The 11,619-nt window shown below is 45.2% G+C and overlaps 1 protein-coding gene across 3 annotated transcripts in view; it reads right to left on the bottom strand.

Annotated features, from left to right (window-relative positions):
* Positions 1 to 582: 582 nt before the first annotated feature.
* Positions 583 to 11,619, bottom strand: part of Nphp3 (nephrocystin 3) — a 41,748-nt gene continuing 30,711 nt past the window's right edge. Inside the window, exons 20-27 of one of the 3 annotated variants that reach the window (XM_057768436.1) lie at positions 10,057 to 10,243; positions 9,662 to 9,903; positions 7,954 to 8,029; positions 6,833 to 6,960; positions 5,578 to 5,818; positions 4,478 to 4,603; positions 3,832 to 3,947; positions 583 to 2,108 (exon numbers count right to left, since the gene is read on the bottom strand). In XM_057768436.1, coding sequence (XP_057624419.1) covers positions 1,928 to 2,108; positions 3,832 to 3,947; positions 4,478 to 4,603; positions 5,578 to 5,818; positions 6,833 to 6,960; positions 7,954 to 8,029; positions 9,662 to 9,903; positions 10,057 to 10,243 — 1,297 coding nt within the window. In that variant the 3' untranslated portion in view covers positions 583 to 1,927. Of the gene's footprint in view, positions 2,109 to 3,831; positions 3,948 to 4,477; positions 4,604 to 5,577; positions 5,819 to 6,832; positions 6,961 to 7,863; positions 8,030 to 9,661; positions 9,904 to 10,056; positions 10,244 to 11,619 lie in introns of those variants that run through there. The other 2 variants (XM_057768437.1, XM_057768438.1) reach the window with 2 other exon arrangements.

Genomic DNA, 11,619 nt, shown 5'->3' with positions numbered 1-11,619 from the left:
AAATACGATACTTTTAGTGTATTAAATTAATCATGAAATAATCAGATTTTAAGCTCTGATAAATTAGTTGTAAGATCAATATCTGTTTGTGAATTCAATTATTTTCACCTTTCACAGGGGCAAACCCCAAAAGATAAGTCATAGTTATATTTTAGCTTTTTCCTCCTGAACCTTGAGCCTCTTCTGTGCATCCCTGTCTAGTTTAAGTCGCCATAATGGTGTCTAGATTTTAGCGGTGCTTCTCAAGCTCACAGGCTCAGGAGTCACCTGGCCACCTAGCTCTCAGGCTGCCTCTGAGTGGCTCAGGGCGAGGCCTTGCAGTCTGTCAGTTCTGGATGGCAATGGCGCTGGCCCAGCCTGCGCTCACTACAGTTCTTCAACTTGGTCAAAGTACTGAGTAAACTTGGCCAGTATTCAGGTCTGCTAAAACATGGTCAATGTTTATTCTTAAATGAATGTGCAAAGTGTAGCCCTTTAGTACAGAGTGCAAAAAAGAGGAATTAGCAATTGTACTTTTATTTTAAAACAATGGAATACAATTTCTGCATCATCTTCATAATACATATTGAGATCTTACAAAATTTTAAATTGATGAAAATTTTACTATAAATATACAAATAAAAACTAATGTGGCAATATTTATAAAAATCTATAAAAATATTTAATTTTCAGTATAAAAGTGACAGCTAATTGACTGAGGTAAAGCAATACTGATTTAGATCACTTAAGAAGGAAAGAGAACTGTCATGACTTCTTTTTTGTGTGTTGAGGACTACACTCAGGGTCTGATGCATGCCACCACTATGTCCCCAGCTCTACATTTTTATTTTGTGACAAGGTCTCACTAAGTTGCCCAGGCTGGCCTTGAACTCACTCTATGCTGGCCCTGTCTGTCCTTGAGAACTCTGAGGCCTGTGAGCAGGTGGGAGTTGGGCCTGGCCTGTGCCACAGTGAGATCAGAATGGTACAGAGCCTGTAATTGCCCTCAGACACTGCCATGCGGCACAGTGCTAAGCTTCCCTAGAGACAGCGCAGAAAGCAAGGGCTGACTAAAGCAGCTTAGCAGAAAGGAAGACTGGAAAGCAAAGCCAGGCCTGCACTTGTGATCCCAGCACCCAGGAGGCCAAGGAGGGATGATCAACCTGAGCTGCACAGATTCACACACCCAGTAAGAGGCTGGGGAGATACTCGGTGAAGCGTTTGCCATGGGAGCATAAGGACCTAAGTTCAATACCAGAACCCCCTTTAGAAAGCTGGACATAGGGATGGAGACAGGTGATTAGGTTACCAGGATGCAGGAAGGCCAGTCTGCCTAGCTAAGTGAGTGAGCACCAGGTCACTGAGACACTGTCTCAAAAACAAAACAAAAACAAACACACACAAAAAGCAAAAAAACAAGGCTGACCTCTGATCTCCACATGTACAGGTACATGTGTGTGCATATTCTCACATACAAACCCAGAGAAAGAAAGAATTCCCACCTAGTTGATTTCTCTGAAGACTGTTCAGATCTTTCATAAATATCCCTTTCGCCCTTGGGCATTGTTTGAGGTAGAGGACAGGGTCAGAGCCCTGCTGGGGACTCCACCAGTGACTGGCAGGCAGGGCTAAGGCTGCTCTCCAATGAGCCAAGGAATCATGGAATTCCTAAACCCCGGGCTCCTGCCAGCTCTTGTTCAGAGACAACCCACTCCTCAAGCCATTAGAGTGATGATTTCTACACCTGGATCTCATCCCATGGGAAATGGATTCTTTAATCAATTTAAACCGGACACAATAATTCATTGTAATCCAATACAACTTCATACAAATACCAGTTAAATAACACTAAGTAGGAAAAATGATTTTCTTTAAAAATACTGTTTTGAATTCAAATGTTCCAGATGTCTGTTTTATCCTGAGGTATTCTTGCAAAAAGCTGGCACTGTTACCTTTGTCCTTGGGGAAGGAAAATATTAGGTGAATGAGTTGCTTTAAAGATAAATGTGTCCCCACTTGACGACTGCCGTGAAGGAGCTTTTCCACCCAAAAGTGATGCCTCTGCTTCTTTTATCTCCATTGCCCTTTTGTACAGTTCAGCAGCCTTTTCAAAATTCCCTTCTTCATAGCTTTCCAGGAAAAAGACACAAGGAATAGGCTTATTACAGGAAGCAGCTCTCCTTCCTAAATAGCCATCCTAGGCACAGAAAACTGCATTGCAAATAATTTCCCATTCCCATTGCACTTTCTTTCTCCTCGTGTATGTGTGTATATGTGTGTTCACTCAGGTAGACCAGTTAGCCAGAGTTCCCAAACTCACCTATGTACACTGGGGAATTCTGTCTCTTGTATGTGCACCATTAAAATCATCTTGTAGAATGGATGAAGAAAGTGTGGAATATATATACATTAGAGTACTACTCTGCGGTAAAAAACAATGACTTCTCGAATTTTGCATGCAAATGGATGGAAATAGAAAATACTATCCTGAGTGAGGTAACCCAGACCCAAAAAGAAGATCATGGGATGTACTCACTCATAATTGGTTTCTAGCCGTGGATAGGGACCACTGAGTCTATAATTTGTGATCCTAAAGAAGCTAAACAAGAGGGTGAGCCCAAGGAAAAACATATAGTTATCCTTCTGGCTATGGGAAGTAGACAAGATTGCCGGGCAAAAACTTGGAATCTTGGGGGTGGGGTGAGATGGGGGTAAGGGGAGATGGGGAGAGAAAAGTGTGAAGGAGAGGATGGGGGGAACTTGGGGAAACGGGATGATTGGAGATAAAGGAAGGTTGGATAGGTGAGCAGGGAAGCACATATCTTAGTTAAGGGAGCCACCTAAGGGTTGGCAAGAGACTTGAACCTGGAGTGGCTACCAGGTGCCAGGGCAATGTCCCCAGTTATTTCCTTGGGCAGCTGAGGATAGGGAACCTGAAATGACCCTATCCTATAGCCATACTGATGAATATCTTGCATATCACCATAGAACCTTCATCTAGCGATGGATGGAGATAGAGACAGAGGCCCACACTGGAGCACCGGACTGAGCTCCCAAGGTCCTAACGAGGAGCAGAAGGAGGGAGAACATGAGCAAGGAAGGCAGGACCACGAGGGGTGCACCTACCCACTGAGACAGTGGGTCTGATCTATTGGGAGCTCACCAAGGCCAGCTGGACTGTGACTGAAAAAGCATGGGATAAAACCGGACTCTCTGAACATGGCGGACAATGAGAGCTGATGAGAGGCCAAGGACAATGGCATGGGGTTTTGATCCTACTTCATGTTCTGGCTTTGTGGGAGCCTAGACAGTTTGGATGTTCACCTTCCTAGACCTGGATGGAGTGGGGAGGACCTTGGACTTTCCACAGGGCAGGGAACCCTGACTGCTCTTGGGGCTGGAGAGGGAGGAGAAGGGGGGGGAGGGGGAGAGGGGCGGGAGAAGGGGGAGGGAAATGGGAGGTGGAAAATTTTTTTTCAATAAAAAAATAAAAAAAAATCATCTTGTAATGGTGTAATGGTAACAAGTGTTGTTATCATCTGTATCCCGAGATGAACACACAGGAGTGAGCAAAACTCAGCACACTTACCTCATCAGCTCTGACGTAAGTGGCCCTATCAGGCAGAGGCAGTAGCCAGATAAGCCATCTTCACTAGTGGCCACAATACACGAAAAGTAAGCCCACCTCACCCTGGTTCTGAGTATCACTTGAGTATCTAAAGCTACATGAGACCTAAACAACTACTTCTCTCTCCAAGAAAGACTTCTCAGCAATAAATATTTCATACTGTTCTGTGACAAGTCAAAACGATTCAAGAAGTGGGATAAATGAGAAGCCAGGAAAGTTCTTACCTGAGCACAGCTAAATTTTTTAATGTTTCTCCAACCCGAGGATGCATCCGCCCCAAGCTATCTTCATAAATCTTCAGTGCTCTTTCATAAAGTGGCAGGGCTTCACTGTGTTTTTTCTTATTAAAAAAATAGTGCTCGCTTAAACATACTGTTATGAAATTACTATTAATGTATTCTATACTGAGCTGGCCTACTTTGGTCAGCATTTAAAAATCTTAATATCCTCCTATGAGATGCAAGGAAACATTTTATGACCAGTTTTAACTGGAGAATCGGTACACCAGAAAGTAAAAACTCCTTTAAGTTTTAGACTTGTCCTAGTACCAACTGACCCGAATCCATAATGTAAGCACAAGCCTGCTTGTAACCCAGCAGGTCCTTGGGCAGATGCTCAGAGACTGTCCTGTGGGTAACAGGGTTCCGTCCCCAGAAGGTGAAAAGCAAACCTGAACCCAGCAGTCAGCTGGTGTTTAGCTGAGACCAGCTTACAAGTCTAACTTCAATAATGTTTGAGGTATTTAAAAGAGAAGCATTAAATGGTAAAAAGCATTATTTTCTTTACTGTGCCATTAACTCACATTTATCCATATTTTTTTTTAACCTTCAGATCATTCATTTGTAAACAGCTGAAAATGTAGATGCTTACCATTTGGCTGTGAAGGACTGCCAAGTTCACCAAGGCAGTAGCAACGCTGGGGTGCTTTGGGCCAAAGGATTTCTGCCGAATTTCAACAGCCAATTCATACAAAGGTACAGCTTTGTCAACTCTTCCCTAAAAAACAAGAACGTAATCTAACAACAATATGAAAGCTATAATAGATACTGTCTGACTAGAGCTCTCCCCAGAAATAAATGCATCAAACAAAGATGCAGAAGCACTTTCTACAGCTGAAAACCCAATAGACCAAATGGAGCTGTTGGGAACTCAGCTATTGTCTGATAACTTGGAAAACGCTCTATTTACTCTTTAGTGTTTGCGGTGGGAGAAAAGCCCAACAGCGTAGATCTGTTGCTATACTTAACTCATGGAGGCATCAAAATAAAACCATTTCCTAACTGCCAAGTCCCCCTGGGGTTTCCTGGTGATTTCTTAGCCACAGAAGCTGGCCTGAGAGACAGCACATGAACTCACCACATGAGCTTCGGTGCCGGGGCCACCAGCAAGGGAGCCACCCAATTCTCAGGAGAGCCGACTGCTCTGCCACTGCACCACTCAGAGCAGACTGTGGCCAACTTTTGTTTTGCACAGATACAAGAACCCAAACTTTACCCCCAAGGCAAAGAGCTGATATTTAATTGTAGGTAAACTCAGAGAAGAGTAAAATAAAACAACAATTTTGTAAAAATAAATAAATTAATTAATAATATGCAGCCTTGGCCGCTGGCCATTTGGTGTGTTTTTGTTAATAGCAAGTACAGTAAGGGGGTTTGAAAATTCCTGAGCTGTAATATAAAAAGAGATCACATTCATAATGTTGATGAAACAGTTTGTATTTGAAAGGAGCTCATTTACAATGTTGGTGGATTTTTAGTTGGAATGTATTTTCTGAAAACTAAATCAGTATCTTAATTGAATTAAATCTGAAACAATAGAAACCTTCACATTCTCATCTGCTAGTAATTAAACAACATTGTTTTAAAAAGCTCACCTGAAATAACCTCCCGTCGGGATAAACTAACTAGCTGGAGCAGTCATGGCTTCTCTGGCACATTATAAAGCATGCAGGCATGGTGGGGCGGACTTACTGTTTTCTTATACAAGATAGCGAGATGCTTCACTGTGTAGGCCAGGGAAGGGTGGTCGGGCGCCAAGGCTCGTCTGCGGATGTCCAGGGCTCGCTCGTAGAGCTCCTCGGCTTTATCATACTGCTTCTTTTCATTGTAAAGAGCCGCCAAGTTATTCAGGGACTGGGCACAGTCTGGGTGATCTGGCCCCAGAAGCCGCTCCCTCATCTCCAAGGAACGCTTCAGAAACTGCTCTGCCGTTCTGGAACAAACCCCCAAATGCCTTAGACAATTTCTTCTCTAAGCTTCCTAAGCCCTAGTGATGTGGAGAACAGAAACCTGTTTCTCCCTAGACACACCAAAGTGAAGGAGTCAGGCCAAACCCAGCCCTCCACCTTCCCCAGCCTCTGCTTCCCATGAGGCATCAGTTCACCATCCACTTCTCCCAGAAAATCCCACAGCTATTTTTGGGAACCTAAGACCTTTATAGTGATCAGACCTGTGCCAATGAAAGACGTTGGCATCCCTTACTTTTCCTTAGGAGTTAGTACCAACAAAACAAAACCTATTAGTAAACAGAACTTAGTGAAGTGGATGAATGCTGTGGGAGCTCCTTCAGCCAATAGCCTTAAAGATACCAGCCCACTTGGGCGTGGTCTCTTACACTATAAATGCAGCTGTAAAGCCTGTACCCACTCTCTGGCTTCCAGCTCTCCCTTCTGGCTCCTAGACTCTGTTCCTGTTCCCCATTGTACAGAGGACTATAGTCTAGTACTATGATCTGTGAGTCTCTCCTAAATAAATACCCCTTTATCATAAATAATTCTGAACTAGTGTGGCATCAGCTGAGAGTTGCACTTTTCTGAAGTTTCAAATTTGCTGGCTGTTTCTAACAGCTGAAGAGACCTATACACACGTGGCTTTCAGACACTGGAGGTGGAAGTGTGTGGAGGCTCTTCTGTTCACGTGAACTAAAGGGTGAGGCAGCAGCCGGGCACCGTTTCTACCAGCTCCTCACAGTTCTGGAGTTGCCTCTGAGGTCTCATATATGAGCACCCACTTTTCACAAGCACAAAGGCCACACCAGGGGAGCTGCAGAATAACCCTGAGGCTCAGAGACTCCATGGAAAGGAAAAACCATCAAACAGGAACCTGGCAGAGCTCTTGTCTAAATCTTTGTTTCCCCTAACTTTGGACTTGATTGACATGTAAAACAGCTTCCTACCAAAGAGCCACAGTGAGTACTTAATCTCGTTCTGAATGCCCTGGTACTCACTCGAGGTTGTTTTGAAGGTAGTAAAGGACACCCAGTTCGTTGAGGGTGCGGGCATTCTCAGGCTTCTCCTGGCCTAGCGTGAGCTCTTCTAACTGCAAAGCCCGTCTGCGGAGCAGGGCAAACCCGTACTGCAACACAAAAGCGTAAACACTGAGCACCAACCTCCATTCTGGAAGCATCTACTGGTGTCCTAACAGAACTTTCTCTTTCGTCTTGATGACAGTTATTTTAAGTAGCACATTGAATGTAGCATTTATGAAGAGTACGTGTATTTCTACACGGAATCTTGTTCACAAATTCATTAAACTTTATGAGGTATTTTAGTATGGTATATGTCAAAGCACTTCAGAAAAGATTAGAAACAGCTCACTGATCTTTACCAATTCTGGTGCTACAGATACAAACATCAGGTCCTTTCAGTTTGCAATAACCGTGCATGCGCACAGCGTGCAGGCGGAAGCCAGCTGCCAGCTACGGCAGGTCCTCGGTGTTGACTCCCAGTTTCTGCCCACCTTATTTTTAGAAATGGTGTCACTCACTGGGATCACCAACTAGGCTAGGAAAGTGACAGTGATCCTCTGGTGTCTACCTTCTCAGTGCTGGGATTACAGGAATGCCAGCAGGCCTGCCTTTGATTTTATTAATGTGAGGGTGGGGGATCCAGCATAGGTCGTCACGTTGGTGCGGCAAGCATTTTGCTCACTATCTCCTCAGGCCCAGGAACAGAGAACTTTAAGCCAAACATGCTATATTTAGGTTTCTATCAGCAACTTAGAAACATTTAAAATATTATGTTTGCTCATGGGAAACAGTTTTTCTCATTTGGATTTCACAGAAGATGCTGAACTTCTATTGCGTTCCCCAACTCTTTGTAGAAAAGAGTCAGAGTAGTTTGAACGGCACCTCCCAGAGTCTACCTTCAGCTGAGCTTGCTAACGGCTCGGCTTGGGCCGTTCACCAGCACCACTCTCAATCTGTGCTTAGAAATAAGGGGAAAAGGCCAGTCAGTGCCTCGCTCGAAGTCTGAAAACCTGAAGCTCTCCAGCGCGAGGTGTATGCACTCCTGAGTTCCCGTCTCATCCTCCCCTCGGGTTCAAAGGACAAGGACGCAGTCTCTTTACCAGGCTGCCTCTTCTCCTTGTGGCTTGCTGACGGATTATAACGGATTTTTTCCTAAAATGTTCAGCTTGTTCATATCTTTAAAAAAATGAGAGCGAGGAGGAAGGGGGAGAGGGGGAGGGGAAATGTGAGTCAGGGAAAAGAGCATATTCCAAGAGCATAGTCATGATTCAGGGAGACGGAAAACACTCTGGCACAGCCTGGGGTGGTTTCAATTGTTAAAACAACAGAAGTCTAGTGGCAGCTTGTGCAGTTCAAAATCTATGAGGAAACCCACACTGTCCTCTATAAGGCTCACATTTAAATGTTTTAGACTTATTTAATGCAGTCTGAATCTCTAGAAGTCTAAATTGTGGGGGCCAGCCATGGTAAGCTAAGCATAGGCAGGTCATCCAAAGGAAGTTCTTTACCTCCAACCATTATCACCTTCCAGATTAGAACTCTGGCCCTGGATAAATTTAATAAGAGGCCTGTGTCTCAGTAGTTTACCCTGAAGCAATACCTGGGAGCAGGAAAGAACCACAAGCTGAGATAACCCGACCCCCACTCAAGAGCAGACCATTCAAAGGAAATGCCTGACATTCCAACCGCTGTAGGTAGGATCACCTGCCAGGACACCCCTAGACAAATGTCATCCAATCAGGGGTCCTGAACCTCACCCCGCCCACCTTTCCTACTATAAAAACCCAATTCTAATTGAGCTTGGGGCTCTCCAGTTATTCCAATGCAGAGAGACCAAGTTTGCAAACTTGATTAAAATAAAGGCTCTTTGCTCTTACATATGGGACTTGGTTTCCTTGCTGGTTTGTGGGATTGCGCAGATTTGGGCATAACATTTGGGGGCTTGTCCGGGATCCCCCCAAAGCCCACTAGGACTGAAAATCCCCCAAAGTTTGGTTTGCAGTAAGCACCTTTTACCTGGACAGGCTAATTTTGGGTTAGCTATAGATGCAAAACTCCAGACAAAGTTAGTGTAAAACCGTACTTACAGAAGTTCAAAAGAAAAATTTCCAGGAAAACCCTCCAATGGTGGGGGAAGAGGAAGGATTTCTGAGAGAGGAAGAGAGGCCACTCAACGGGTGCCCCATAGGTAGAAAAGTCTTTAAAAAGGCGATTGTCTTACTCAAATGGCCATCAGGGATCACACCTGGGGACATACACAAGCTAGGCAGGTGCTCTATTGCTGACATGTACCCTCGCTTTGACAGCCTTTTTATTATGCTTTCTCCAGCCAACATTTCCTATAAAGAGCGTGTGCTTGATAGTTTAGGCTTTGTGAACACATGGCCTCTGTCAAAATTAAGGAAACCTTTGCACAGAGGCAACCACAGATAAAATGTAAATAAAAAATGTGTCTGGGAGTCCATAAAACCTTCTTGCCAAACTGGACGTGGCCACTAGGCAATGGCTCATGGTCCCTGAAGTGGTAATGTGCTCAACTTTACAGTGATGGCTGGTGGAAGAGTCAGAGTTCAAACCTCAAACGACATTACTTCCTCACTCATGCTCTATCCTTCATGCATCTTCAACGAAAACCAAAAACCAAAGACCCAGGGATTCTAATTTTTTTTCTGTATCCCAGGAAGACCAGGAAATGCCACCTGAACACGATCCATAGGATAAAGGGCCCCAAGCAAAGCCTACCGCTTCCGAGCATTAGAAACACCTGCCCCCTCCATGACGTCAGCGTGTGAGGCACGGAAGACTTACTTATTTTGCTTATGGTACAAGGCTGCCAGTGCCTCGAGCTCCCGGGCAGCATGTGGATGGTCGGTGCCGTAAGCATTTTCCGAGATCTCCAAGGCCTGTTTATACAGCTGCTCTGCATCCCCAAACTTCTTCCACTGGACGTACACACTGGCCAGCTGATGGAGGGACTGGGCTACTCTCGGGTGGTCCGGATCTAATGCGGTCTCCCGAATCTCTAGGGACCTCTGTAAGGGCACCACAGCCTGGGAACAAAGGACAGAGGCTGATCGACGCGGCAATTAAAGGGCTAATCAAACCCCACAGATCTCAGCACCAGAAAGAAAATGGCTGGGAAGAAGAGACATATGAACAAGGAAACAGGGAGAGTCACCCTGCCTCTGAATCACTGAGGTTACCTGACTGAGAAGGCCGAGGTCCTTTAGAAACCGGCCAAGGGTTTCATACAAGTCAGCTAGGCACAGCATGTTCTCCTCGCCTTCGCAGTTCCCATACTGCTTCAGGGACTCAAAGTACTCGGCCGCCATGGCACCTTTGTCTTTGCCAACAAACTGCCAGTAACTCAGCAACTCGGCAAAGTGTCCTCTGTTCCAACAGACAATGTTAACTTGACGGAAACTGTACTTTAAAATCTACAGCAAATAAAAACTCCGGAATTCCTTTCTAGGGAGCTGATGACCGTTTGTGCAGGGGCAATCATAGCACAGTGACAATTTGTCCCACTGCTCCCAGCTGTGGCATGGAGGAGACTGTCTGACCTCCCCCCACCCCTCACCATTGTCTGCACAGAAAGGGATTGTCAGCCTCGCCTGCTGTGTGCATGCACAGCATGGCGGGAAGGCCTTTGCAAGCTGCCAGCCGTCACTAGCGAAGCCAATCAGCTCCTATTGCATATCCACCTTGTGATTGCCTCTACATGGGTGTGTGTGTGTGTGTGTGTGCATGCGTGTGTGTTAGAATAGCAGAAACTAGTGAAGCCGATCAGTTCCCATTGCATATCCACCTTGTGATTGCCTGTGCATGTGTGTGTGTGTGCGTGAGTGTGCATGTGTGTCAGAATAGCAGAAACTAGTGCAGCAGATCAGCTCCCATTGCATATCTACCTTGTGATTGCCTCTACATGGGTGTGGGTGTGTGTGCAATTGTGTGTGTGTGCGTGTGTGAATGTGTGTGCGTGCGTGTTAGAATAGCAGAAACTGGTGAAGCAGATCAACTCCCATTGCAAATCTACCTTGTGATTGCCTCTGCATGGGTGTGTGTGTGTATGCGAGCATGTGCATGTGTATACGTGTGTGTGCATGTGTGTGACTGTGTTCATCTGCAGGTAACTGAGGAGGGTGAGAGAGATGGCAAGGCAAAGGCAAACCTGACTTCACAGGAATCACAAACAGCTGGCATGGAGCTCAACAGATCCAAGAATGAAATTCTGAGTGTTTGCTTAGAAGCAAATCAAATTATATGTCTATTTCTAAATTCCTGAGTGAGGCAGAAATAAGAAAGCAAAAAAATCCTTCCTGAGGCTTAGTAGGTCCGAAGCGGGGCTAATAAAAGGACGGTCACACCACTAACACATTCAAATGTATCCAGAGGGGCAGCAGAAGATGCTGCCAAAGCAGAGCAGTATTGACATTAGCACTGGTCAGGTTTCACTAGGAGCCCCCAATCTGGTTTGAAGTGCACTTGTGAGAGGCCTGGAGCCCCAAGAAGCTCACGGTAGAGATAATTTCTCCCCATTGTTTAAAATCTGCTTAATTGCAAGAATAAGACAAAATTGCCCCGGGGTCATTGCAGCTGACTTTTGTAAAGCAGAACATACTCCCTCCCCCCCACACACACACCAAACAAGATCTCCAGACAATTTATAAATGTCATGGAATCCCCCGAACCCCACCCACTGTCTGTATTTCAGGTGCTACTGAAACTATTCTGATTTAAATGCAAAAACAACTCCATTTTGTCAG

Source organism: Chionomys nivalis, chromosome 4 (genome assembly GCF_950005125.1).
Source record: "Chionomys nivalis chromosome 4, mChiNiv1.1, whole genome shotgun sequence".
Taxonomy (NCBI): Eukaryota; Metazoa; Chordata; class Mammalia; order Rodentia; family Cricetidae; genus Chionomys; species Chionomys nivalis.
The sequence above is the reverse complement of the archived record's forward strand: the minus strand, read 5'-3'. Positions and strand labels throughout refer to the sequence as shown.